General features: G+C 36.9%; 1 protein-coding gene across 2 annotated transcripts in view; it reads left to right on the top strand.

The window, feature by feature from the left end:
• UGT8 (UDP glycosyltransferase 8) overlaps positions 1-25075 on the top strand; it is a 78920-nt gene that overhangs the window by 6604 nt on the left and 47241 nt on the right. For both annotated transcript variants that reach the window (XM_047799276.1, XM_047799277.1), the window contains exon 2: positions 20907-21730. In XM_047799276.1, the coding sequence (XP_047655232.1) occupies positions 20909-21730 (822 nt within the window). In that variant the 5' untranslated portion in view covers positions 20907-20908. The remainder of the gene's footprint in view (positions 1-20906; positions 21731-25075) is intronic.

The raw sequence follows: 25075 nt of genomic DNA, 5'->3' as shown, positions 1-25075 counted from the left end.
AGGACTGGGAATTTGGGGTTAATAGGTGCAAACTATTGCCTTTGGAATGGATAAGCAGTGGGATCCTGCTGTATAAACTGAGAACAATGTCTGGTCACTTGTGATGGAGCATGATAATGTGAGAAAAAAGAACGTATACATGTATGTGTGACTGGGTCACCGGGCTGTGCAGTAGAAAATTGACAGAACGTTGTAAACCGGCTATAATGGAAAAAATAAAATATAAAATAAAATAAAATAACTATAAACAAAAACAACCAAAACAAGCTAGATATTATAGCTGAATAAAATGTAATTTCATGTTTGGGATTCAGAAGTACTTCCGTATCTTAAGGGGTCTTAAAAATCAACTGTGGAAACCAAGTATTAACCTGTGTAATAAGGATTTCTTAAATTGAGCCGACAATAGTAGTATTTTAAAATCCCTACTTTTATCCTTAGTATTTTCTCTGTTTGGATAAAGTAGTGCTTTATGTTAGAGATAAACATTTAAAATTAGATTCTTTTTTTTTTTTTGTCCATACTCATAGCACACAGAAGTGTGCTGCCAAGGATCGAGTCCAAGCCACAGAAGTGACAAGCAGGATCCTTAACCCACTGAGGCCCAGGGAACTCAGAGATTTCTATTTTAATATATGTATATGGATTTTTTACCCTGTAATTAGTAGGTGTTTGAACAAAATATTTGCATATATGAACTGGTTTGCAGAACAATCAGCAGTCAAACACAGTGCATAATGCTTACTAATTAGTTGTTAGGCATCTTAATGATTAGTTGGTTGTAAGTATTTATTATTCCCTTTAAATTAGTAACTCTGTTTCAGTATTCACCACTTACTTGCTTATATAGCATGTAAAGTAGTACTTAGTTTTAAGGGCATCCAATAACTGTCTTGAGGAAAATGAAATTAGATGTGTAGTATTTTTAAGGTGTACTGAAGTCCATTGTGTATGTAGTTTTAAACCTTTGATGATGTTCTTTCCCCAAAGTTCTCTACCTATACTTGTTACTAGGACCATTCAGTTTTGGAGTTGAGTTTCAGTCTGTTGAGCTAACTCCCTGAGTGTGTGGTCCCACTCTTGGAAAGCACAGTGTTTTGTGTAGGTGACTTTCAGTTTAGAACTTCTGACAGTTCCATGTTGGATATGCACCAACTCAGTTTTAGACTATGCTGTCCTGCTCAGGACTCTCTTACAGAGAAGACAGATACCACAATGAAATTGACTTAGCTGTAAGGTCAGCGTTAGGAGTGCAGAGCTCAAACAAAACAGAACCTTTGGATTTGTGAATGGTAGGGTATATACCGGAGTCAATTCCTACTCTCTGGCTGGAAATTTTTGTTAAGTATTAAGCCGTTTGAATTTGATAGAAAGAATGCATATTTAGGAACATTTCAGAGATACTGTGTATTTTGCTAATAGCTTTGTGCTATTTGTCTGAATTATGAATAATGGAAACAATCACTATATTGGAGGTATAATTTCCCTTGACTTGATTTAGATAATAGAAATGCATCCACAGGTATTCCAGTTCACTAAGTTAACATTATTCCTGATTTAATAAATATTTGCCTAATTTGGGAATATTATGAATATAAACATTTGTGTAAATTTTTTTGCGCTTTTCAATTCTGTTTTGAAGACATTTAATACTTGAAATTTTTTAAGACACCGAGTTATCTTTTTGCTATTATATTGGCTGTAACTTGCTTTAATAGTAACCATGGGACTGATTTTCCTCCAAGTGAGATGTTTTAGTTTAAACAGTATTTTCCTACGGATTTAAAAAAAATTTGTGAAAAGTAGAATTGAGAATACAGATATTTTTTATAATATGGTCTTGAAAAGGTGTATAAAATTTAGTTTTTATAAATTGAATCATATTTATAGAATTTTAAAATTTCAAAACTCCTGAAAATAAAGCAAAATTTCAACTCTTTTAAAATGTAGGTGAAGGGTATATAGATGTTTTCTGTATTAATCTTTATACTTTTCCACATGTTTACAATAGTTGACAGTCCAAAAAAATACGAACAGTGATTTTAAAGCATATCATATTGTAAAGGTACCCAGAGACTTTGCTATTTTAAAGCCATCTCAGAATACATCTTTCTATAAAAGGAATCCCATTTTCGTTTCTCTCTTCTGCAAATTCAAATTTTACTAATGGAGTTAGACAAACACACGCAACAACAAGAAATCTTGGGCACACCTCTGTACCACATGGTAAATATAGTGGTATCTACCGTCTTAAACATCTTAAACTTGGGACATAAAGGCTTACTCTGATGTTAGACTTCATCTGCATTGTAACATCCCTTATTCACAAGAGAAAGGCATTGACAGGAAGAATTTGATTTTCTTTTAATTAACTAGTAATGGAGTGAGCCATCCAGCGGTGTGGCCTTCCCACTTTGAGAGCTGCTCTGAGACTGGGGGGACAGGCCTTTCTCTTTGGCTTCTTCTGAAGAAGGCCACGTGCTTTACATAGCCTTTGCATTTGTGCTGCTGTACCTTTGGTTCATTTGTACTCACCAGCCAATCGGGAGAGCACCATTTAGAGGAAAACTAGTCAAACAGGTTTGCCTATCTCTTTAGAAGGGGAGGGGGTGCAGTGAAATTTGTGGGAAAGGTCAAGGGTGAAACTATTTTAAGGAATATTAATGCTGATCACTGACTTATTTTGTTTGTTTGTTTTGGTTTTGGCTTTTAAAATACTTCAGGGGCAATTGTGACAATTGTCTTAATAGAGCTAAAGTGAGAGTAAAGGAAACCGGAAGGAGAAGTAAATAAGAAACGGAATTAGAATAAGATGGAGAGTGGGAAAGGAAAAACAGTGGTAGAAGAGGGAAAAGAACCAGAGGAAAAGGACAAGTATTTCAGTGGCCTAGGTGGGCTTTGTGTGAACCTGGTGCATCATAGCAGGAAACCCTAGTAATGATCTGAGAATGAGTTTAATTAAAACAAATACCTGTGATCCTCAGTATCCAAAAGAAAGAATACTGGCTCAGGGCTGAGGTTTACTAAGAATGGTGGTGGGGAAATGTTGTAGTCACCAGTCTCTGCACTACCTTTAGGTTGGAAATATCCAGTTTCTTTGAACAATAGCAAAATGTTACCTTCATACAGCTTTTCTGTAGTTTGCAAATCGCTTACTCATACATTCTATCATTTTATCCTCTGAACATTGTCCAGTAAGTAGTCACATCTTAAAAACCATGACCTAGGGAGACAGAGATCAGGAAGTCACCACAACAGTCTGCAGGGGATTTATTTGAACTTGGGCTCCTGGCCATTCATTTTCACATGGAAATCCTGGCCCACAGGGCTCTCTGTTAACCTGGCTGCCTTCTGATCACTCTTATTTTCTTCTTCCTACTCCCAAGCAGAATTCCATTTAAGGGGTTCCATTTATCTCTAGGCATTTGCTGCAGGATATCCCCTGACCTGAACTCTCCTGCTTTTTTCCCTCTGTGCTTTCAAATTCTCATCCTTCACTGTTTCCACACTCAAATCCCACCTCAGAATGTTGCTTCCCAGTCTCTTTTACTTTTCTCTGACTTTCATTTCTGCAAGCATTCATGATATTTGAACACTTAGTTATGTGACTTCTCCCTTTAAGAAGAGTATGTGCTATTGGAGAGTGGACTTTTGCTCTTAGTTTCCGCATAAGGCCATGGACAAACATGCTAATCAGAGATAAGATACTTAAACGTTATTGAATGATAACCTTCAGTGACTCATAAAGCAGTAAAGTCCCTAAAATCCTGTATGTATATTGATGCTTTTTTCCTTTTTCTTCCCCAAACTGTATCATTCAAACTTGAAATGTTCCCTTACTTTGTTTTTAAATGAAATGCTCTATATAGACTGCTGTATCATTTAGTTACAACAGCAACAAAAAAATGTTGGTCTGTAGAAGGGTTTTTGAATTCTTCGTTACAAAATTTATAATGGTTTAGTAGATTTTTCTTTTAAAATTTCCCTAGAGCTTCTGGTGGGTAGAAGTACATTCACAGCTAATTCTAGGAAAAGCATTAAGAGAAAGTAATGACAAATGATTAAGTGTATTTAGTCTTTATTTTGTATTTATATTTGTTATGTCTAATGTCAAGAAACAGTAGTTGGAGAAAGGGATGATTACACATATTAGGAAGCATTCAGATTGCTCCCTTCTCCTGCCTCACCCCCCAGATAAGACCTTTTATGTTAATTAACTGAAAGCACAGGCCCAGGCTGAGTTCCTTTCCCTCTTCTGTGCTTATTTCCTCCTTTCGTAGTTGCCAAAGGTCTCTGGTTCAGAATGTCTCCTCTTCCATATCCTTCTGGGCAAGACTAGGAATAAGAATAGATTTTACAAAATATCTTCAGCAGAAAAAAAAAAAAAGGAAATTAGCAGGTTGGGTAAGACCATTAATGAGAAGTGATACCTGACTGTTATTTGCCAGTTTGTTTGTTTCTTTCTTTCATTTATTTAAATTTAAAGTGTAGGTGATTTACAGTGTTGTGCCAATTTCTGCTCTATTGCAAAATGACCCAGTCATGCAAATATATACATTTTTTTCCTCATATTGTCTTCCGTCATGTTCTATCCCAGGATATAGGGTATAGTTCCCTGTACTATAGAGTAGGAACTCATTGTTTACCCATTCTAAATATGATAGTTGGCATCTACTAACCCCAACTCCCAGTTTTTTTCTGCTCTCTCCCCCTCCCCCTCGGCAACCACAAGTCTGTTCTCTATGTGAGTCTGTTTCTGTCTTGTAGATATGTTCATTTGTGCCACATTTTAGATGTCACATATAAGTGATATCATATGGTATTTGTCTTTCTCTTTCTGACTTAGTATGAGGACCTCTAGTTGCATCCATGTTGCTGCAAGTGGTATTGTTTTGTTCTTTTTCATGGCTGTGTAATAGTCTGTCGTGTATATGTACTACATCTTCTTAGTCCATTCATCCATTGATGGATATTTAGGTTGTTTCTATGTCTTGGCTGTTGTGAATAGTGCTGCAATGAACATGCAGGTACATGTATCATTTTGAATTGTAGTTTTGTCCACATGTGGGACAGGAGTGGGATTGCTAAGGTCCAGTCATTTAGTGTGTGGCACTTGTATATTATTTGCCAATTTTAAATAATTCTTAAGAGCATTGAGAGGTAACCTATTTTGGTTAGTTAGACGTTATTTGAGCATATGCTTTAGAATATACTTTTTGATCAAATTTCTGAACGATGAAAAATACACAGAAACAAGGTCCTCTGTCTATCCTGCTTCACCTCTTTGCTGTCCCATTCTTTTTCTCCTCTTATATTTGTCTGCCTTCCCGGAGATAATGTCCCTGCCTTTGGTGGGAAGTTCAGAGGAGAGATCCCAGGGATTGGCTTACACATTGTCGAGGTAAGAATATGGGTGGAGGTGAGTGTGTGGGAGTGTAGAGTCTGCCCATCACTAGAGTAGGATCTGGTCATTTTATTCAAATCATCCTGTATATGGACCCTAAATGCTTTATGCTTTCTCATCATTATTTTTACCACTAAAAATAAATCACCTTCTCATTTTGGATACCATGTCAATGCATTCCTACTCCTATTCCTACTTTGCTCACAAGGGCCTTGAAGAGGAATTTGGAACTAGGCATGTTGAATTCCTGGAGATTTGTATAGTAAGCATCTGTAACATGTAAGAATTAATTCAGCCATTCATTCACAAGCAGCCTATTATATGATACAACTTTTCTGCCTTAGACCCAAAATACATGGTGATGTTTTTAAATCAAGTATAAAATTTAAAGATGTTATGTATAAAAGCATAGGAATGTTATTACTAAGGCTTTTCAAAGACCACTGATTTGATGTGTATATCCCAGAATGTGAGAAAGAGTCTATTATCTGACATGTGGCTGTGGCAATTTTAAAGTCTTTATGTGGTACAGGTAAGAGATACTGGATTAGGACCCAGGAAACCTGAGTGGTAGTTCTAACTCTGCCAGTGAGTAACTATGAACTAGCCCAGGGATGCTTGGGAATGACCTCTGGAGACCTTGTCCTTTTCAACACGAATGAGAGGGTTTAGACTCAGTTCTCTTAAATTTTAAATTGAGATTTAGACTCATTCTCTGATTTACTTCACAAAATATGAAAATACATATTTTAAAAAATATTTGGTACCATTTCATAACAAATATGTTCAGTACCAATGTTTAAGTATATTTATATTATGTTTGCAAGACTCTTAACAATGGCAGTGATAACACAAAAGACTTCTCTGGACTTGCTTCATTGTGCTGAGTATCAGGTATAATCCTAGATGATTAGAAGCCACAAAACTATGCTTTTACTTGTTAATAAGGTTGTGTGCATAGGGAAATGCATTCTGTCTTTCTGCAGAACCTACCAAAATCTTCCTCTAAGGAATATAACTTTGCTGTTTTGTCTCACATTCCATAACAACTTTCTGTTTGTGATTTTACTAGCATTTTATGAGACAGCAGTGAAGTTTGTTATTTATTTATTCTCTGAGACGTGCAAAGAATTGAGTAGAGAAATATCCACAGTTTTTTTTAAATTTGATTTTGCTTATATTTAGGCAGACATTTTGGATCCCCAAACAGGTTTAAGACATCACATGGGGATTTATTTTGTGACTTTCGCTAATGTTAATATAGATGTTAAAAATCCGCTTAAACTAGTGATACTAAAGAAAGGTTATCACCTAATAAGTATGAGAATCAATCCTATGATCTTTTGTGATCCTAGTAAGTTTCTGAAGCCTGAAGATTCTCTAGTAATGATGTGTTGAAAAGCTTTTTCCCCTACATGGGATTTTGTCCCATTGTGGGAGAAGATGAACATTCATTTGATCTGGATTTTTTCCGCATTCACTGTGGTATTCTGCTAATTAAAATCCCAGTGAAAGAGAGTTTTAAGAGGCCTAATGAAAGATTTGAAAACATCAACATCAGTTTTTTAGGGGAGCTTTTTTTTTTTTTTTAAAGAAAGAAATCTGTCACACTTCAAGCATCATACAAACTAAGCTGTATGATTTCTGAAACTTTTCTCATTTGTTTAAGGATGAGATCAGAATCAAAACAGTTTCCTATTGTTTGCTGAATGTTGTTCACATGATGCAGTAGCATGGAGATAACTGGTACCAAGCTGGTCTTGAGGAGGTGCAGAAAAAGAAGCCCACACATCTCTGTATATCTATATCTGTAAAATTGCATCTTTAGAAATTGTACTTGTTTTTTCTCTATCAGTGATTCTCAAAATGGCCCCTGGACCAGCAGCAGCATCACCTAGAAATTTGTCAGGTGTGCAGATTCTTGGGCCAGTCCCAGATCTATAGAGTCAGAAACTGAGAACAGGCCTAACAGTTTTTTGTTATAACAAGCTCTTCAGCTGACTCTGATGCATGCTCCAGTTTGAGAACCACTGACCTATGATACTAAATATAATTGGTTCCAGTTTTCTCAGGTGATGAAATAATTTCTAATCGTTTTAGGATTGAAAGGAAAATTCACTATAAATTTCCAAATATTTCCCTGGTTAATACTTTCCTGGTGAGTTTTTATAGCCTAAATTCATGATATTGTATTTTATTTACTAATTGGTTGTTTGTTTAGGGGTATTCAAGTAGTCTTAGTTCTGCCAACACACACACACACACACACACACACACACACACACACTCCTCAGTTTATTAGAAGTCAACAATAAAAAGTGAGTGGGATTAGTTTACTTTTGTGTGTTTTGCGATGACTTTGTGTAAGTGTAGCCTAATGGTTCTCAATATCATAATCACCTGGGGAACATTAATAAGAAAAAAATACTAAGACATAGGCTTCATCTTCAGGAATTTTGAGTTAATTGATCCAGATTGGGGCCAGCAGGTGCATCTCCACTTGTCACAGGCTACCCAGGTGATTATAAAGAACACGTAGGGTTGAGAGCCACTGGAGTGTAGCCATCTGTTTGAGACTGGCTCACCTACCACATATCAGTTCCTTAAAAAAACAATTGTATATTAGGTCTGTTAGGTCCTTCCATTAAGCAGATTGTTTTTTGTGTATGTATGGTTAAAAAATCATTTGTTTTCCAATAGGTTATTGGTATTGTTGGCTGTTTGACCACATTAGTGTCTATGTTTCATTACTCTTCATTCTGCCTCCAGGCTTTACCCTAAATCTTTGATCTCCAAAGTGTAGTGCGTGCACCTGCAGTGTCCTGCGGCAAGGAGAGCTTGTTAGAAATAATTTGAGGCCCATACCAGACATACTGAATCAGAATTGCATTTTAACAGTATATGAAATTGGTCTTACAGTAAAGACTCTCTAGAACAGAATGTTTAAAATCTGGGTGAATTTTTCTTCATTTTTTTTTCTTCTTAGCATCCATTGATCTGGTCTTAATTGCTTTTATGAACCCAGTCATATCAGTCTCATTAAAGCTATTCTTAATCCCATTTTTCAATAAGCTTTAGAATTGTAAGTGATCTTCGGGACCATCTAATTTAATATCCTTACCTGGTAGATGAAGGAAATTAGGTGCAGAGAAATTGAATGACTTGGCTTAAATTACAAAAGCTCTGGATTTGGGCATCTAGAGATGCACCCCATAAATATATATATGTATTTTTTTCTTTAGTTATAGGGACTTCATGATAGGATCACTGAAAATATTATTATCATAATATGAACAACTTGAAATGTGAGCCACCTGAAAAGACAGTTTTAGGTTACCCAAAAATGACTCATATCCAAAACACCAACATTTTAAATATATATTGACATTTATTTAAATTATCTGTCCAAAGCAACATTGATAATACTTTACTAATACACTAATATTTCAGAGTATCTTACAATTTATGTAATCTAGACATAATTGGAAAGTAGAATATATGATATTAAACTGAATGAGAATTAAAAGGCATTGCCATGTCCTTATAAATTACTGTATCCATGTGCTCCTGAGAGATTGCAGGTACCTTGTCACAGGACATTTACAAATATTTGGGGATTATTTATTTGTTCATTTGGAATTCCTCAGGACCTAGGGCTGGGCACTGTCCTTTTCTGAATCCCCAGGACAACTGAGCCTTATCAGGTCCACACACGCAGGCATCACTTGTGTTTCTTCTATTGCACAGAAGTCTTAAGTATGAGATCCTTATCTCTCAATCTGGTGGCTGAAGTGCACCAAATTCTCCACCTGCTTCTTATCATTGCCGATTTGCAGATTTATAATAGCTGGTGTGTTGAAAAGACTCTGGAATCTGCATGTTAGCACCACGGGTGTTTCTTTTGGACACGAACTTTTGAAAATGATTTCATTAGATGATTAAATTTGTGTTTAATATGCTTAAATTTAATCTCCATCATCGATCATTAACTGGATATGTATTACATACTAGGTACTGAGTGCAGTGTCTGTTGGTACCCATATTATTGTAGCTTGCTTTCCTCTCTTCTTTTTATCTTACCTTCCTACATGATGATTTCAGAGAAGTATCCCAGGTGGACCTGGGCGCACTATCACTGATAAGCAAATAGCATCAAGTTTCTCATTACAGCTTCACCACCTGTAGTGTAGATGGCTGGGAGGAGATAACCACAGATACTGGCAGCATAGAAAAGTGGTGAGTGCATCTAGCTTGGAACAACAGCAACAACAACAAATGACAGCAGAAATATTTCTTTGTGTTCCCCTTGGCCCTCATCCGAGTCCCAAGTGCAGAATTGGATTTTCTGAATGATATTGCAAATGGTTTATTGCCTTCAGTATTTTGTATTTCTCTAGTTAAGCTGTGCAGTTCCAAAGACATTTTTATAAATAAATAAAGGAAAATTTCTATAAATAAATACATTTTTAATAAATAGAGAAAAAAAATCTTTATTTTTTCTGAACAAATCAAAACTATTAATTTGACAAAATGGCAGACTTTGAAAATCTGAGTCACCTCTTTTTATTAACTGAGAACAGCCAACTGAAAGGGTTTTCACCCAGATTGCACTCTTAATTAATTAAAGACACCAGACTATTGCCAGATCACCACTTTTTGGAGGGTGGGAGGGAATCATTAACCAACAGCAGGTGGCCTTAATTTTCTGAATTTCTCTCCCCAAGTCAAAGTGTTCCCATTTCTTCTTCTCTTTTAACAATTTTTTGTTATATAATGTCCATTCTAATAGCTATGAAATGATATCCCATTTTTTTATTGACATAGTTGATTTACAGTGTGTGTTAATTTCTGCTGTAGAACAAAATGATTCAGTTGTACATATAAATACATTCTTTTTAATATTCATTTTCATTATGATTCATCTCAGGATACTGAATGTAGGTCCCTGTGCTGTACAGTAGACCCTGTTGTTAAGGTGTTTGCATTCCAGTGTGAATTTAGGTATCTCCTTGCAAATATATAGTCATAATGAACTTCAGAACACAAGATGCTGCTTATGTATATAAAAAATAAATGTTCAAACCTGGGCGGTTTAACAACTGTCTAGCAACAAAGTTGAGTTTTCCAATTTGTCCACAGTCACAGTATGTTTTTTTTCAGCTTTTTCTTCCTTTCATCCCATGTTGTGATGAAAGTGGATTCAAAATGGGCATGAAGCTCTGTAATATACTAGATAACTTATCACAATCTTATTCTCAATCTTATTCTCCTTATCTGTAAATGGGAACAACTATTTTTACCTTCGTATGGTGTCTCAGTATAAATGAAATGGTGCTCATAAAGCCTGGAATGCAAGGAAGGTACATAGTACATAGTAGAGCTATTTTCAAGAGCTGCTGTTTATTGATAGTTTTATGTTAGAATATCAGTTTCAAGCTGCGGGGTGACCAGCCCCTTCTGGTTTGTCCAGGACTTTTCCAGTTTTAGCACTGAAACATTCCAGTTTTCCCACATCCTGGAAATACCCTCAGTTCTGGGATGGTTCGTCACTCTAGTGATGGGAACAGAGTCTCCAAATAACAATGACCTAGGAAAGGTAGTTGAGTTGCCTCATAGATCATGGTTATAATAGGCAGAAGCAGGCAGGACTGATACTCTGGTGCCACGGCGTCAGGTGTAATTGTTGTTAGACCTTTCCTGGTTTATACTTCTGTCCCGTGGCTCAGGGTGTTAATCATTACCAAATCTTCATTCCAACCAGCAGGAAGATGAAAAATGAAATCTCTAAAGGCATAAATTAGAAATTGCACATGTCACTCTATCTCCATCCCATGTCCATGTACTTGAACCTAACTTACGTGGTTAAAACTGGCCCCTAGAGAGGCTGGGAATTATCTTTAGACTTTTTGGCTACGAGCCAAGCTAAAGTAGATGATTCCGTTACTGGAAAAGAGAAGAAAAATGTATCCTACAGTTATCTCTTATATGTCTGTGTAGAGCATCCAACAAATTCCAGTCCTTTCATTTTCTAGTTGTTGTTTAATAAGTTTTTTTTTTTTTTTTGGCCATTTACAACAGTGCTGTGGATGTGTAGGAAGTTAATAAATAAGATGAGAAAAGACCCTTAGACTTGAGGAAAATCTGTAATGAAATCTATACTTTGACTTGATACTTTCGCTTCCCAACTCCAGTACTCATTACCCCAGAAATCTCCATAATCCAAATGTGTAAATAGCTCCAGTGCCTCAGGCCAAAACTTTGGATTTAGGATTTTGTTCAGAAGTAAGGCAATAGATATAATTACAAGTTTCTTCACTTAAAATTAAAAGACAGAAATGAGGCCATAGTGGAGGTTCCTGTGGTCCAGCTACATACATATTCGGGTTCAAAATCACAATCATAGTCATTCATTCAGTAAATCTTTATTGAGCACTCACTGCATGGTTAGACAACAGGAATAAAAGTTATCAACTTTTACTATAGTTTCTACCCTTTTGGAGATTATAAATAAATAAATTTTACATTTATTTCAAAGTAGTAGTAATGATGCCTAATTAGTTTTTACTTTGCTGGATTTATTTTTACTTATTTTTCTTTTACCAGATGGCATATTCTAAGGCTTTACTTATAGAAGATGCCTGAAGAGAGATGAATTTACTCAAAGAATTTCATAGAGTGCCAAGGTCACCCTGTGGACGCAGTTATGACTAATATATTTCTCTCTTCTTATTGCACTCCATATAATGCTGAATGACAAGGAAACTTAAAACCACAGAGAAGTTTGCCCATTCCACTTGCCAAACTAGATAATCTGCTTTGAGAATTAAATGATTCACTCCATTTTTCTAAAGAGCCTGACTCACCACATACAGACACAATCTTAAATTTCCCATTAGTCCTTGTTTCGTTTTTCCTTTAATGTGAAAACACTTTTGATTAATTCTTATTTAAAATGACAGACTATGGGAGTTCCTGTCATGGTGCAGAGGAAACGAATCAGACTAGGAACCATGGGGTTGCGGGTTTGATCCCTGGCCTCACTCAGTGGGTTAAGGATCTGGTGTTGCTGTGAGCTGTGGTGTAGGTTGCAGACGTGGCTCAGATCTGGCATTGCTGTGACTATGGCATAGGCCAGCAGCTGTAGCTCTGATGCAGCCCATATGCTGTGGGTGTGGCCCTAAAAAGACAAAAAAATTAAATTAAATGAGAGACTGTGAATTGCTGAGATGCTGGGATGGTTGGTTTTCCAAAACCTAAGCTCCTTCCTGTGGTTTATGTATTTGTCCTTTTTTCCCCCTATATAATTCATTCTCCTGTATGCTTTCCAATTCAGAGTCCTTAACAATTTCACTTCTAATAGAAAAGAAACAGGGAGTTCCCGTCATGGCTCAGTGGAAACGAATCCAACTAGTATCCATGAGGACAAGGGTTTGATCCTTAGCCTTGCTTAGTGGGTTGGGGATCCGGCATTGCCACGAGCTGTGGTGTAGGTTGAGGATGTGGCTTAGATCCTGCACTGCTGTGGCAGTGGTGTAGGCTGGCAGCTGTAGCTCCAAGTTTGACCCCTAGCCTGGGAACTTCCATATGCTGCCAGTGTGGCCCTAAAAAGCAAAAAAAAAAAACCAAAAACGATTTTTTCAAATGGTGGCCAAAGGTGCTGCCCCCACTTTTTTAATGATTTTTACTTTTTACATTATAGTTGGTTTACAGTGTATTGTCAATTTTCTCCTGTACAGCAAGGTGACCCATACAGCAAGGTCACACATACATATATACATTCTATTTTCTCACATTATCACGCTCCATCATAAGTGACTAGACATAGTTCCTGTGCTATACAGCAGGATCTCATTGCTTATCCATTGCAAAGGCAATAGTTTGCATCTATTGACCCCAAATTCACAGTCCATCCCACTCCCTCCCCCTCCTCTGTGGCAACCAGATTCTGTTCCCCAAGTCCATGATTTTCTTTTCTGTGGAAAGGTTCCTTTGTGCCTTATATTAGATTTCAGATATAAGTGATATCATATGTTATTTGTCTTTCTGACTTACTTCACTTAGTATGAGAGTCTCTAGTTCCCTACATATTGCGGCAAATGGCATTATTTTGTTTGTTTTTATGGCTGAGTAGTATTCCAATATGTATATATACCACATCTTCTTAATCCATTCATCTGTCGATGGACATTTAGGTTGTTTCCATGTCTTGGCTATTGTGAATAGTGCTGCAATGATCATGTGGGTGCATGTGTCCTTTTCAAGGAAAGTTTTGTCTGAAAATACACCCAAGAGTGGGATTGTTGGGTCATGTGGTAGTTATTTAGTGTTCAAAGGTACTTCCATACTGTTTTGCATAGTGGTTGTACGAATTTACATTCCCACCAACAGTGCAGGAGGGTTCCCTTTTCTCCACATCCTCTCCAGTATTTGTTATTTGTGGACTTATTAATGATGGCCATTCTGACTGGCGTAAAGTGATACCTCATAGTAGTTTTGATTTGCATTTCTCTAATAATCAGTGATATTTAACTTTTTTTATGTGCTTGTTGGCCATCTGTATATCTTCCTTGCAAAAATGTCTATTCAGGTGTTTTGCCTATTTTTCAATTGGGTGGTTGGTTTTTTTGCTGTTGAGTTGTAGAAGTTGTTTGTGTGTTTTAGAGATTAAGCCCTTGTCAGTTGCATCATTTGAAATTATTTTCTCCCATCCTGTCAGTTGCATCATTTGAAACTATTTTCTCCCATCCTGTAAGTTGTCTTTTTGGCTTTTTTTTATGGTTTCCTTTTCTGTACAAAAGCTTGTCAGTTTGATTAGGTCCAATTGATTTATTTTTGCTTTTATTTCTGTTGCCTTTGGAGACTGACCTGAGAAAACATTTGTAAGGTTGATATCAGAGAATGTTTTGCCTATGTTCTCTTCTAGGAGTTTGATGGTGTCTTGTCTTTTATGTTTAAGTCTTGAAGCCATTTTGAGTTTATTTTTGTGCATGGTGTGAGGTTGTGTTCTAGTTTCATTCATTTACATACGGCTGTCCAGGGTTCCCAGCAATACTTGCTGAAAAGACTGTCTTTTTCCCATTTTATATTCTTGCCTCCTTTGTCAAAGATTAATTGACCATAGGTGTCTAGGTTTATTTCTGTGTTCTCTGTTCTGTTCCGTTGGATTGTATCTCTATTTTGGTACCACTGCCACACTGTCTTGATGACTGTGGCCTTGTAATATTGCCTGAAGTCTGGGAGAGTTTTACCTCCTGCTTGGTTTTTGTTCCTCAGAATTGCTTTGGCAATCCTGGGTCTTTTGTGGTTCCATATAAAATTTTGGATGTTTGTTCTAGTTCTGTGGAAAATGTCATAGGTAATTTGATAGGGATTGCTTTGAATCTGTAGATTGCTTTGGGTAGTAGGCCATTTTTACAATATTAATTTTTCTAGCCCAGGAGCATGGAATGTCTTTCCATTTCTTTGAATCCTCTTTAATTTCCTTGATGAATGTTATATAGTTCTCAGCATATAAGTCTTTCACCTCCTTTGTCAGCTTTATTCCCAAGTATTTAATTTTTGGGGTACAATTTTAAAAGGTATTGTATTTTTGTATTCCTTTTCTAATATTTCATTGTTAGTATACAGAAATGTGACTGATTTCTGAATGTTAATCTTATATCCTGCTACTTTGTTGAATTCATTGGTAAGTCAGTTTGAGTAGTTTCTGAGTTGAGTCCTTAGGGTTTTCTGCATACAGTGACAATTTTACCTCTTCTCTTCCAGTTTGGATACCTTTTATTTCTTTTGTTTGTCTGATTGCTGTGGCTAGGACTTCCAGTACTCTATTGAATAACAGTGGTGAGAGTGGGCATCCTTGTCTTGTTCCAGATTTTAGTGGGAAGGCATTCAGCTTTTCTCCATTGAGTATTATATTTGCTATGGGTTTGTTGTAGGTGGTTTTTATTATGTTAAGGTATGTTCCCTCTATACCCACTTTGGTAAGAGTTTTTATCATGAATGGATGTTGGACTTTGTCAGATGCTTTTTCTGCATCTATTGAGATGATCATGTGGGGTTTTTTAAATTTTCTTTTGTTAATGTGATATATGACATTGATTGGTTTGTGTATGTTGAACCATCCTTGTGAACCTGGGATGAATCCCACCTGGTAATGGCGTATGATCTTTTTTACTGTTGTTGGATTCAGTTGGGCTAAAATTTTGTTGAGAATTTTTGTGTCTATATTCATCAAAGATACTGACCTATTGTTTTCTTTTTTGGAGGTATCTTTGTCTGGTTTTGGAATTAAGGTAATGGTGGTGTCATAGAATGTCTTTGGGAGTGTTCCTTCTTCAACCTTTTGGAAAAGTTTAAGGAGGAGGATGGGTATAAGTTCTTATTTGTATATTTGGTAGAATTCGCCTATGAAGTCATCTGGTCCTGGACTTGTATTTGTAGGGAGTGTTTTTAGCATGTAGTCAATTTCATTTCTAGTGATCGGTCTGTTCAGTTGATCTATTTCTTCTTGGTTCGGTTTTGGTGGGCTGTAAGTCTCTAGAAAGTTGTCCATTTCTTCTAAGTTGTCAAATTTGTTGACATATAATTGTTCAAAGTATTCTCTTATGGTTTTTTGTGATTTCTCCTTTTTCATTTCTTATTGTGTTTATTTGGGTTTTTTCTCTCCTCTTCTTGGTGAGTCTGGCCAGAGGTTTGTCAATTTTGTTAACCTTTTCAAAGAACCAGCTCTTGGTTTGATTGATTTTTTTCTCTATTGTTTTTTGAATCTCTATTTTATTGATTTCCTCTCTGATCTTTATGATTTCCTTCCCACTGCTGACTTCAGGTTTTACTTGTTCTTTTTCTTATTCATTTAGGTGGTGAGTTAAGTTGTCAGTTTTGAGATTTTTCTTCTTTTTTGAGGAAGGCATGGATCGCTATGAATTTCCTTCCAAGCACTGCTTTTGTGGCATCCCATATATTTTAAATCCCATATATTTTAAATGGTTGTGTCTTCATTATCATTTGTCCTGAGGTATTTTTTAATTTCCTTCTCGATTTCCTCATTGACCCATTGGTTTTTTAGTGGCATGTTGTTTAGTCTCCATGTAATCAGTTTTTTTCTCATTTCTTTTCCTATGATTGATTTCTAGTTTCATGCTATTGTGGTCAGAGAAGATACTTGAAATAATTTCTATACTCTTGAATTTGTTGAGGTTAGTTTTGTGCCCCATATGTGATCAATCCTTGAGAATATTCCATGTGCACTTGAGAAGAATGTATATGCCAATTTTTTTTTTTGGATGTAATGTCCTGAAAATGTCAATTTAAGTCTAAGTGTTCTATTGGGTCATTTAGGATCTCTGTCACCTTATTGATGTTCTGTTTAGAGGATCTGTCCATTGATGTGAGTGGAGGGTGAAAGTCTCCTCCTATTGTTGTATTCCCATTCCTATTTTTCAAAAATCCACTCCATTGACTGTAGCCTTGACCATACCTCACTTCCTCATGTCAGTTTTCAGAGATATTAGGTATTTATTCCCTTTTATATTCTTCACTGTAAGTTCCAAAGGAGCTTTGGGAGGAAAGGAGAAGATACATTTATGTTCAGCGAGGCATCCTATGCTAGAAACCTCTGCTCCAGATGTTTAAACAGTCAAGAAATATTGAATGATTATGTAGTAAAATCTGATGATATTTGTAATAGTGATTTTTCCCCCCTTTGCTTCATGCTCAGAATTTTTTTTTTCCCTCTTTGAAGAGATCATTGAAAGCTCAACACTTTTAGTGGCTTTATTAGAAAAAAATTCTTTTGACACTATTCTGTCTGATTTACTTTGGGGAAAGTGTCTAAGGTAAAAAGTTTAGTGATTTTTGTTTCTCAAGTATAAAGCCAATGTTTAAGACTTCATTTTGAGTAAGTTGTTCTTTTCCTTATTTACTTGTGATACTTCCTTCATCTCGTATATGTTCATACTTACTTAAGAAATTCTTACAGGTTACCTACTCTGATCCATTGATTTGAATTAAGATTCTTGGGCTAGTTCTATAAGTTTTTTTTTTTTAACGATTTTTATTTTTTCCATTATAGTTGGTTTACAGTGTTCTGTCAATTTTCTACTGTACAGCAAAGTGACCTAATCACATATCTATATATATATTCTTTTTCTCACATTATCCTCCGTCATGCTCCATCACAAGTGACTAGATAGAGTACCCAGTGCTATATACAACAGGATCTCATTGCTTTAATTACAAAATATGTTTTAATATTTACCTTTCTGTCCCAAGTCATTACTTTTCTGTTTCAAAAGTATATTCCCTCTTCTTGCCTATTCTAACAAACCAACATGAGTATAATTTGATTAAATTCCAAGCAGAACAAATCCATTTAGTGGGATTTTGAGAGAAATTATTCACTCTTTTATAATATGGGAAAAATTAACTTTTTAAAAAATATAGTATCCCATTAAAATAATATAGTATTTCTCTACACTTAGTATTAATTCCATGTATATCATCAGGGAAAGGCTTACCATGCTTAGTATAGCCAACACATATCCTTTAAATTTAATTGTTAAAATATTTTATGTACTTCATTATTACTGTGCATGAGATCCTTTTTCATCATGCATTTTTTAAAATAATACTTATCATTGTTATGAAAAGCAGAGTAACATGTGGTCAATGTAGAAAAAGTTAAATTAAAATCCCTTATGGAGTTCTCTTATGGCACAGCAGGTTAAGGATCTGTTGTCACTGCAGTGGCTTGGGTTGCTACTGTGGCATGGGTTTAATTCCTAGCCTGGGAACTTTCATATGCTGCAGCTGTGGCCAAAAAAAAAAAAAAAAATCCCTTATGATTCATACCATCCAGAAAAAATGAACTGCCTGTGATATTTATCATTCCTATGTATATACATCCCTGGACATCTTTTCCAAAGTGGCACATGCTATGATTACATTTAGTAACCTAATTTTTAGTCAGTAGTAAATCCTGACTATATTTTCATGCCATTAAATATTCTTTTACAAGGTTATATTAGGGGCTATATTGTATGAATCAATGATATTTAAACAGTCATTCTGTGTGATTTCTTTTTACTTTGCAATAACTACCAAAATGAAATGTTAACATAAAAAAAGGAAAAATAAAAATTAGACACAAAGTGAAAGGATTTTGTTCCTTACTATTATTTTTTGTTTTGTTTCTTAGTGACTTATGATAAAGGAATAGTTTTAACTGCAGCCGAACAAACTGAGTGTGCTCACTGCCTGCTCAGCTAAATGCAAAACACAGTCTGCAGAGCAATTGCCTGCTATCGGGCTATCATCCTGTTTGTATGTCTTCTTGCAAATACTAACAGGCTCTATTAATCACAGCGGTGGACAGTTCTGCTGAAATAACTGTTTCTGTGTAAATCTCATTCTTACAATTAATAACATGTCTACTTAAAATTCTTAATTTTTTCCTCCTTGACCTTGGAAGGTGTACCAGAGACACATGGAAGAGACAAAATGGGAGAATAAAGGCCTGGAAAGTTTCCTCCAAGATTGGCTACTTAATTTTTTTCCTTCATTGACCTTGCAATTATAGAATAAACTTACTTTGTTGCTATAGAAACAGTTTTCTCCAGATTACTTTTTTAAAGCTCTCACATTAATTTAATGAACATTTAACGTAGGCTTTTTTAACACATATAACTTCTGTTTACTCTTAATGATATAGTATCAACTCATCTAGAAATGGCTTGAAAATATCGTTGCAGTGAGAGGGAAAGAAGCACTTAGAAATATACTGTATTTTATAGTTTAATCTTGGTATTGGAGGAATCCATCATTTGCCTGCTATTGATTTCTTTTCTTTTTTTAGGTTGCTTGCAGTGTTTGAATGTTGAGAAGGTATAGTTGTTTGAATTGCATTTAGATAGTGGGAATTTGTACAAGTAGGATAGTTAATATGATAATGAGTAAAAATAGTGATCTGGTGATTGCAAAATCTATTTTGAGTTGTTCTTTGAAGTCAACAGTGTCTAATTCTCACAGGTCATTATTGTTTAGATCTTTCCCTGTTTGGAGGTAATTTAGAGTCTAAGGAAAAATTAAATTGCGTAAGTGGGGAGAATTTGCACACTCTATGACTCCCATAAGTATTATGTCTAAAAAGTGATAGAGCATGACTCTAACCACTGAATGTACTTTATTAACACAAAAGAGCTAGAAGAAGCGTTAGCCATCAAGGATACAGCCATCACCTGACTTGCTGTTTGCACCTGAGTTACAGGGACTGCACAGGAAGCATAGTCAGGGACATAGTCACTCATCAGTCACTTCTCTTGTAAGCATTTACTAAGATCCCCTTAATGCTCTTGAGCTTTTCTATTAAAAGTTTCTCTTTTAGATAACACCCTGAAATGAATCAGCAAATTGCTATACATTACATAAACAGAGATGCCAGGATGCTTAAGGGTATTTACATAAAGGAGAAAGTCACATCAAAGATCATTTCTCCCCCTGTGGAAAATGTATTTTCTGTAGAACTACTACTTGAAATAATTATTTTCTAAAACATAACCTTTCTTTGGTGTGCTTTGGGCATAATTGGGGGTTTAACTGCTATAATAAAATGATTTAAAAAGAGACACATACTGATATACCTAGAAATAAAGTCTTGGCTTTTCTTCCTGGGGTTGACATTGATGTTCAATTAAAAGATAAATGTTTCATAGATACCTCGTAGCTGTCAGTCAAAGAACAGAGGGCTTTTGTCATTCAATCTTATAGAAGTTTCATTTCAGATTAAAGAAAAATTTGGGAGTTCCCTGTGACTCAGCGGGTTAAGGATCTAGCATTGTCATTGCTGTGACTTGGGTCACTCCTGTGGCGCGGGTTCTATTCCTAGCCCAGGAATTTCCACATGCCATGGGTGTGGCCAAAAAGAGAAAAAGAGTATTCCATTATTGATGCAATTTTGTGTTTCAAAACTGATGCATTGAAAATGTATTTGTTTATGTCAGTTTTGCTGTCAATTCTTTTTTTTTTTTTTGTCTTTTGTCTTTTTTGTTGTTGTTGTTGTTGTTGTTGTTGTTGCTATTTCTTGGGCCGCTCCCACGGCATATGGAAGTTCCCAGGCTAGGGGGCGAATCGGAGCTGCAGCCACCAGCCTACGCCAGAGCCACAGCAACGCGGGATCCGAGCCGCGTCTGCAACCTACACCACAGCTCACGGCAACGCCGGATCGTTTACCCACTGAGCAGGGGCAGGGACCGAACCCGCAACCTCATGGTTCCTAGTCGGATTCGTTAACCACTGCGCCACGACGGGAACTCCTTGCTGTCAATTCTATACTTTAAAAATCTCTCTCAAAAATAAAGAGGTAATTAGAACAAATATCGGGGTGATTTTTAAAAGTGATCCTTAGACAAGGTGCTGGATCATCGGAAACTTTGAAAATAGGCCTTCTGATTGTTTTGCACAGTAAGGCTTGCCTCCGTTGTAAGTAGTTTTCTGGTTGTCATTTCAGCTATGAAGTCTTACACTCCGTATTTCATGCTCCTGTGGAGTGCTGTTGGGATAGCAAAGGCTGCCAAAATCATCATCGTGCCGCCAATTATGTTTGAAAGCCATATGTACATTTTCAAGACACTAGCCTCAGCCTTGCACGAGAGGGGCCACCACACAGTGTTCCTGCTCTCTGAAGGCAGAGACATCGCGCCATCTCATCATTACAGCCTCCAGCGCTACCCAGGGATCTTTAACAGTACCACCTCGGATGCTTTCCTGCAGTCCAAAATGCGGAATATTTTCTCTGGGAGATTGACAGCAGTCGAACTGTTTGACATACTGGATCACTATACTAAGAACTGCGATATGATGGTTGGCAACCGCGCCCTGATTCAGGGCCTGAAAAAGGAGAAGTTTGACCTGCTGCTGGTGGACCCGAACGACATGTGTGGATTTGTGATAGCTCATCTTTTAGGGGTTAAATATGCTGTATTTTCAACTGGCCTTTGGTATCCTGCTGAAGTGGGTGCTCCTGCCCCGTTAGCTTACGTCCCAGAGTTTAACTCACTGCTCACAGACCGCATGAACCTGCTGCAGAGGATGAAAAATACCGGCGTTTACCTCATTTCCAGATTAGCGGTCAGCTTTCTGGTTCTTCCCAGATATGAAAGAATAATGCAGAAGTACAACCTGCTGCCAGAGAAGTCCATGTATGACTTGGTCCACGAGTCCAGCCTGTGGATGCTGTGTACGGATGTAGCACTGGAGTTTCCGAGACCCACGCTGCCTAATGTTGTTTATGTAGGAGGAATCCTAACCAAACCGGCCAGCCCACTACCTGAAGTAAGGTTTGCTGAACTCCTTGGTACTCTTTTTAAAATATAAATGTCGATTTGTCAGTTTTGATTTTTGGAAGAGATAGGATTTGGAGATTGTTGGATAACCACTCTTCTAAAAAAAGCTGTTAAGACACAGAGCCTACCAAAGTCCCTTTATTTATGGGTACCCTACCCCCTGGAAGGCATTCCTGCTTTGAATGAGTGTTTTCGTAATGCTAAGTGGCCACTCTGCCATGGGGTCAGTAGACTGGCTGGGAGGAAGATTTTTGATTCAGTTATAACTGTAGCATGAAGAGAATGTAGTTAGGTAGTTCGTGTTAATGAGTGTGATTTTGCTTTCCTTTAAATGCAGAGTTCCTTCTGATCTCTCCCAGAAAGTACAAACGCAGGTCTCTGTGTCTAGGTCAGGTCCTGTGAATGCAAATAAGGAGAATGGCATGAATAGTGGTTCTTCTATCAGCAGTCCTAACCACTAGAAAGTTTATGTCCAGCGATGAAAAGGAGGTAGTGCCCCCCATCAAGCTAGGAAGCCAATGTGACTGTTTAAAGAAATCTTGCCCCATTGAGATTTCATTTCAAAGATGGAATTAATTACATTTCCACAAAACCTGTCTACTGGGGAGTCTTGGATTGTTAGTTATAAAGGCGGGGCTACTGTACTTTGTTTTACTTCAAAAGCATCTTTTGGTTGGTTTTTGGAGCCTCATATAAGGTTATGACTCAAAATATTTTCCGATTTGCCATGACTTCTATTTCGATTCTGTCTTGACCTGCTTTGTAGGTTTCCCTGTTCTTTTTTACACTTTGGGCTTTTTGTAATGATTCTTTTGAAAATGTACCTTTTATTTACAATCATTGCGTTTCCTGTGACAGGTGTCACACTCAGATACATACCCATGTGACATGTCCCTGTGTTATATAGCTGGACCTAGGTAAGTGCATTACCACTGAAAGTCTTTTAGTTTATGAGTCAAGGGCCATTTTCATTTCAGTGTGTTATTTACAAAGCTCTTCATTAGGGAGTATTTTGAAGAAGGATGTATCTTAATTTTTTGTGTATTCCTTACACTGGTGAGGTTTTATATGCTTAGGAACACAAGCATTCCTATTGGGATTTCTCTAGTAGATTTGCCTGATACAATAAGCTGTAACTCAGGTTCTAAAAGTTAATGAGTTTCTCAAATGCCTGTTTTATTTACAGGTCATGGTTGTGACACTAAAATAATAGAGCCCAGCAAGTGTCCACTTAGAACTCATGATTCACTAATAACAGCTTAATTGTTAACTGCCTTGATATCTTACACTGGGAATGGATTAAGTTATCCAGATGTCTGGAAATGATTTGGTATTGGGATTTCATTTCACAGTCTGGAACAGAAGGGTAGAGTAAGTGTCTTTAGACATGTTTTAGAAGCTTCCATAGTGTTTGAGCCTAAGAAATCTCTAGAGAGCAACTAGTTCAGCTCCACTTCCCCCTTCAAAATACAGAGTCACCCACTCATTTAACACATAGGACATTAAAAGAATTTGCATATCTTATCCAAGACCACACAGAATTTGAGGCACAGGCAAGAGTAATGTGGGTTGTTTTGTTATTAATTAGATATTTTGTCAAGATTCCTACAGCTCTTATCACTCATTTTACTCACACATTTGTAGTGTATATAAAACTATGCAGAGACAACTTCTCTAATCTTTGATCTTGCAAAGATTGTGGGAACTTACTATGAGAGTCAGATTACACCTTTCCAACCCTTTCTTACGCTCTTGAGATTTAATGATAGAAATCAGCCAGGATCCAAATGCTTTTGCTTACGAAGTGTTGTATTGGTGTAGAATGAAGAAATTGTCTGTCTTGATAACAGATTCATTTTAAAATGCATGAGCCTAACTTATCATACTCTTTGCTACCTGGCTGCCTACAGTAGGCCCTTAAGATGTGAGGCTTGGAGCTTCTGCTCTGGCACAATGGATCGTTGGTGTCTCTGGAGCCCAGGGATGCAAGTTTGATCCCGAGTCCCGCACAGTGGGTTCGGGATCTGATCTGGCCTTGCTGCAGCTGCAGTGTAGGTCGTAACAGCAGCTCTGACCTGATCCCTGGACAAAAAAGGAAAGAAAAAAAAAAAGACAGAGAGAGAGAGAGATGTGAAGCTTAAGGAGAAGAAGTTTATGTTGGATCAGCATCTTATAGTGGCTTATCCCTGTCATTACAGGGTGGTGGAGAACATGGCTACAAATTAAAAAAGAAAGAAAATAGGGTTTATTTCAACCAGGAAGGTCTGTAACAGATCCCTCTTTGATCATGCCCTTCGAGTATCAAATGTGAATGAAATAATATCTAATGGGGGTGACTGCAGCTTTTAGTAGTTCTATTAGTAGTTTTATTAGGGGGTAATAACAATAGTACTACCTAAAAGTAGTCCTTTACTTAGGGAATCTTTTGATTAATAAAATTCACATTTCAGGTGATACTTTTTAGATGATTTCCCATTGGCTGGAAGTGGTCTGACCATGCCAGGCAGTTGATCTCTGCCACTTTTCAGCTTCTATATCCCTGAACTGCAATTGCCCCCAACGGACAGTACCTTGGTTATTGTTTTTTCACACAGCTCTCTCCCGAACTGTGGAGTAGATGCCTTAAAGCAGATAACCTACTGACTCATCTTTGTACCCTGAGTACCTGGAAAATGGTAGCTACTCAGTAGATGTTTAAAATTAAATGAATTGCAGCAAATAGAGATAGTTGCCAAAAAAAAACAAGATGATTCAGCTAGTACAACAATGAAGTTAATATTATAACCATTATTTATTGATTCCTAATTTATGTCCAGATTCCATCTCAGCCGTTAAGTAACCAAACATTCCAGGCTAAGTTATTTTCATGAATTAGAAGAGCTACTTAATGACACTGAGATTGAAAAAAGGAGATCATCATACATTTACCCAATTGGTAAGCTAAGTGGTCTCTCCTGTGTTCCAAATACACGTGTGAACAAGAATCGTAGTGCACGTCAGGCCAGCCCTTGCTGTGTTAAAGATGATTTGGGGAGGCACGGCACTCACTTGGTGAACCCCAGAGATACTTCTTTGCCAGGCCGAGTGTGTGAAGGGCATCTTCATTCCACCAATTGTAAAGACATTTTTAATTTAGGGTAACACTGTCCTGGGGAAAGGTAGAGATAAGAGATAAGCAGAGATAAGAAAGAGCACAAGACCAAGGACAGGGTCATGAGATACTCACTGTTTGTCATTTGGTTATTTGCCCCAACTCCACACAGAGAAAGTTGTGGGGGAGAAAAGAGACATTGTGCAACAGATTCATTCATTAGATTAGCCCACTTGTGAGCAG

The sequence above is a fragment of the Phacochoerus africanus genome, chromosome 10 (genome assembly GCF_016906955.1).
Source record: "Phacochoerus africanus isolate WHEZ1 chromosome 10, ROS_Pafr_v1, whole genome shotgun sequence".
Taxonomy (NCBI): domain Eukaryota; kingdom Metazoa; phylum Chordata; class Mammalia; order Artiodactyla; family Suidae; genus Phacochoerus; species Phacochoerus africanus.
Note: the sequence above shows the minus strand (reverse complement) of the source record. Positions and strands in the feature narration are given on the sequence as shown.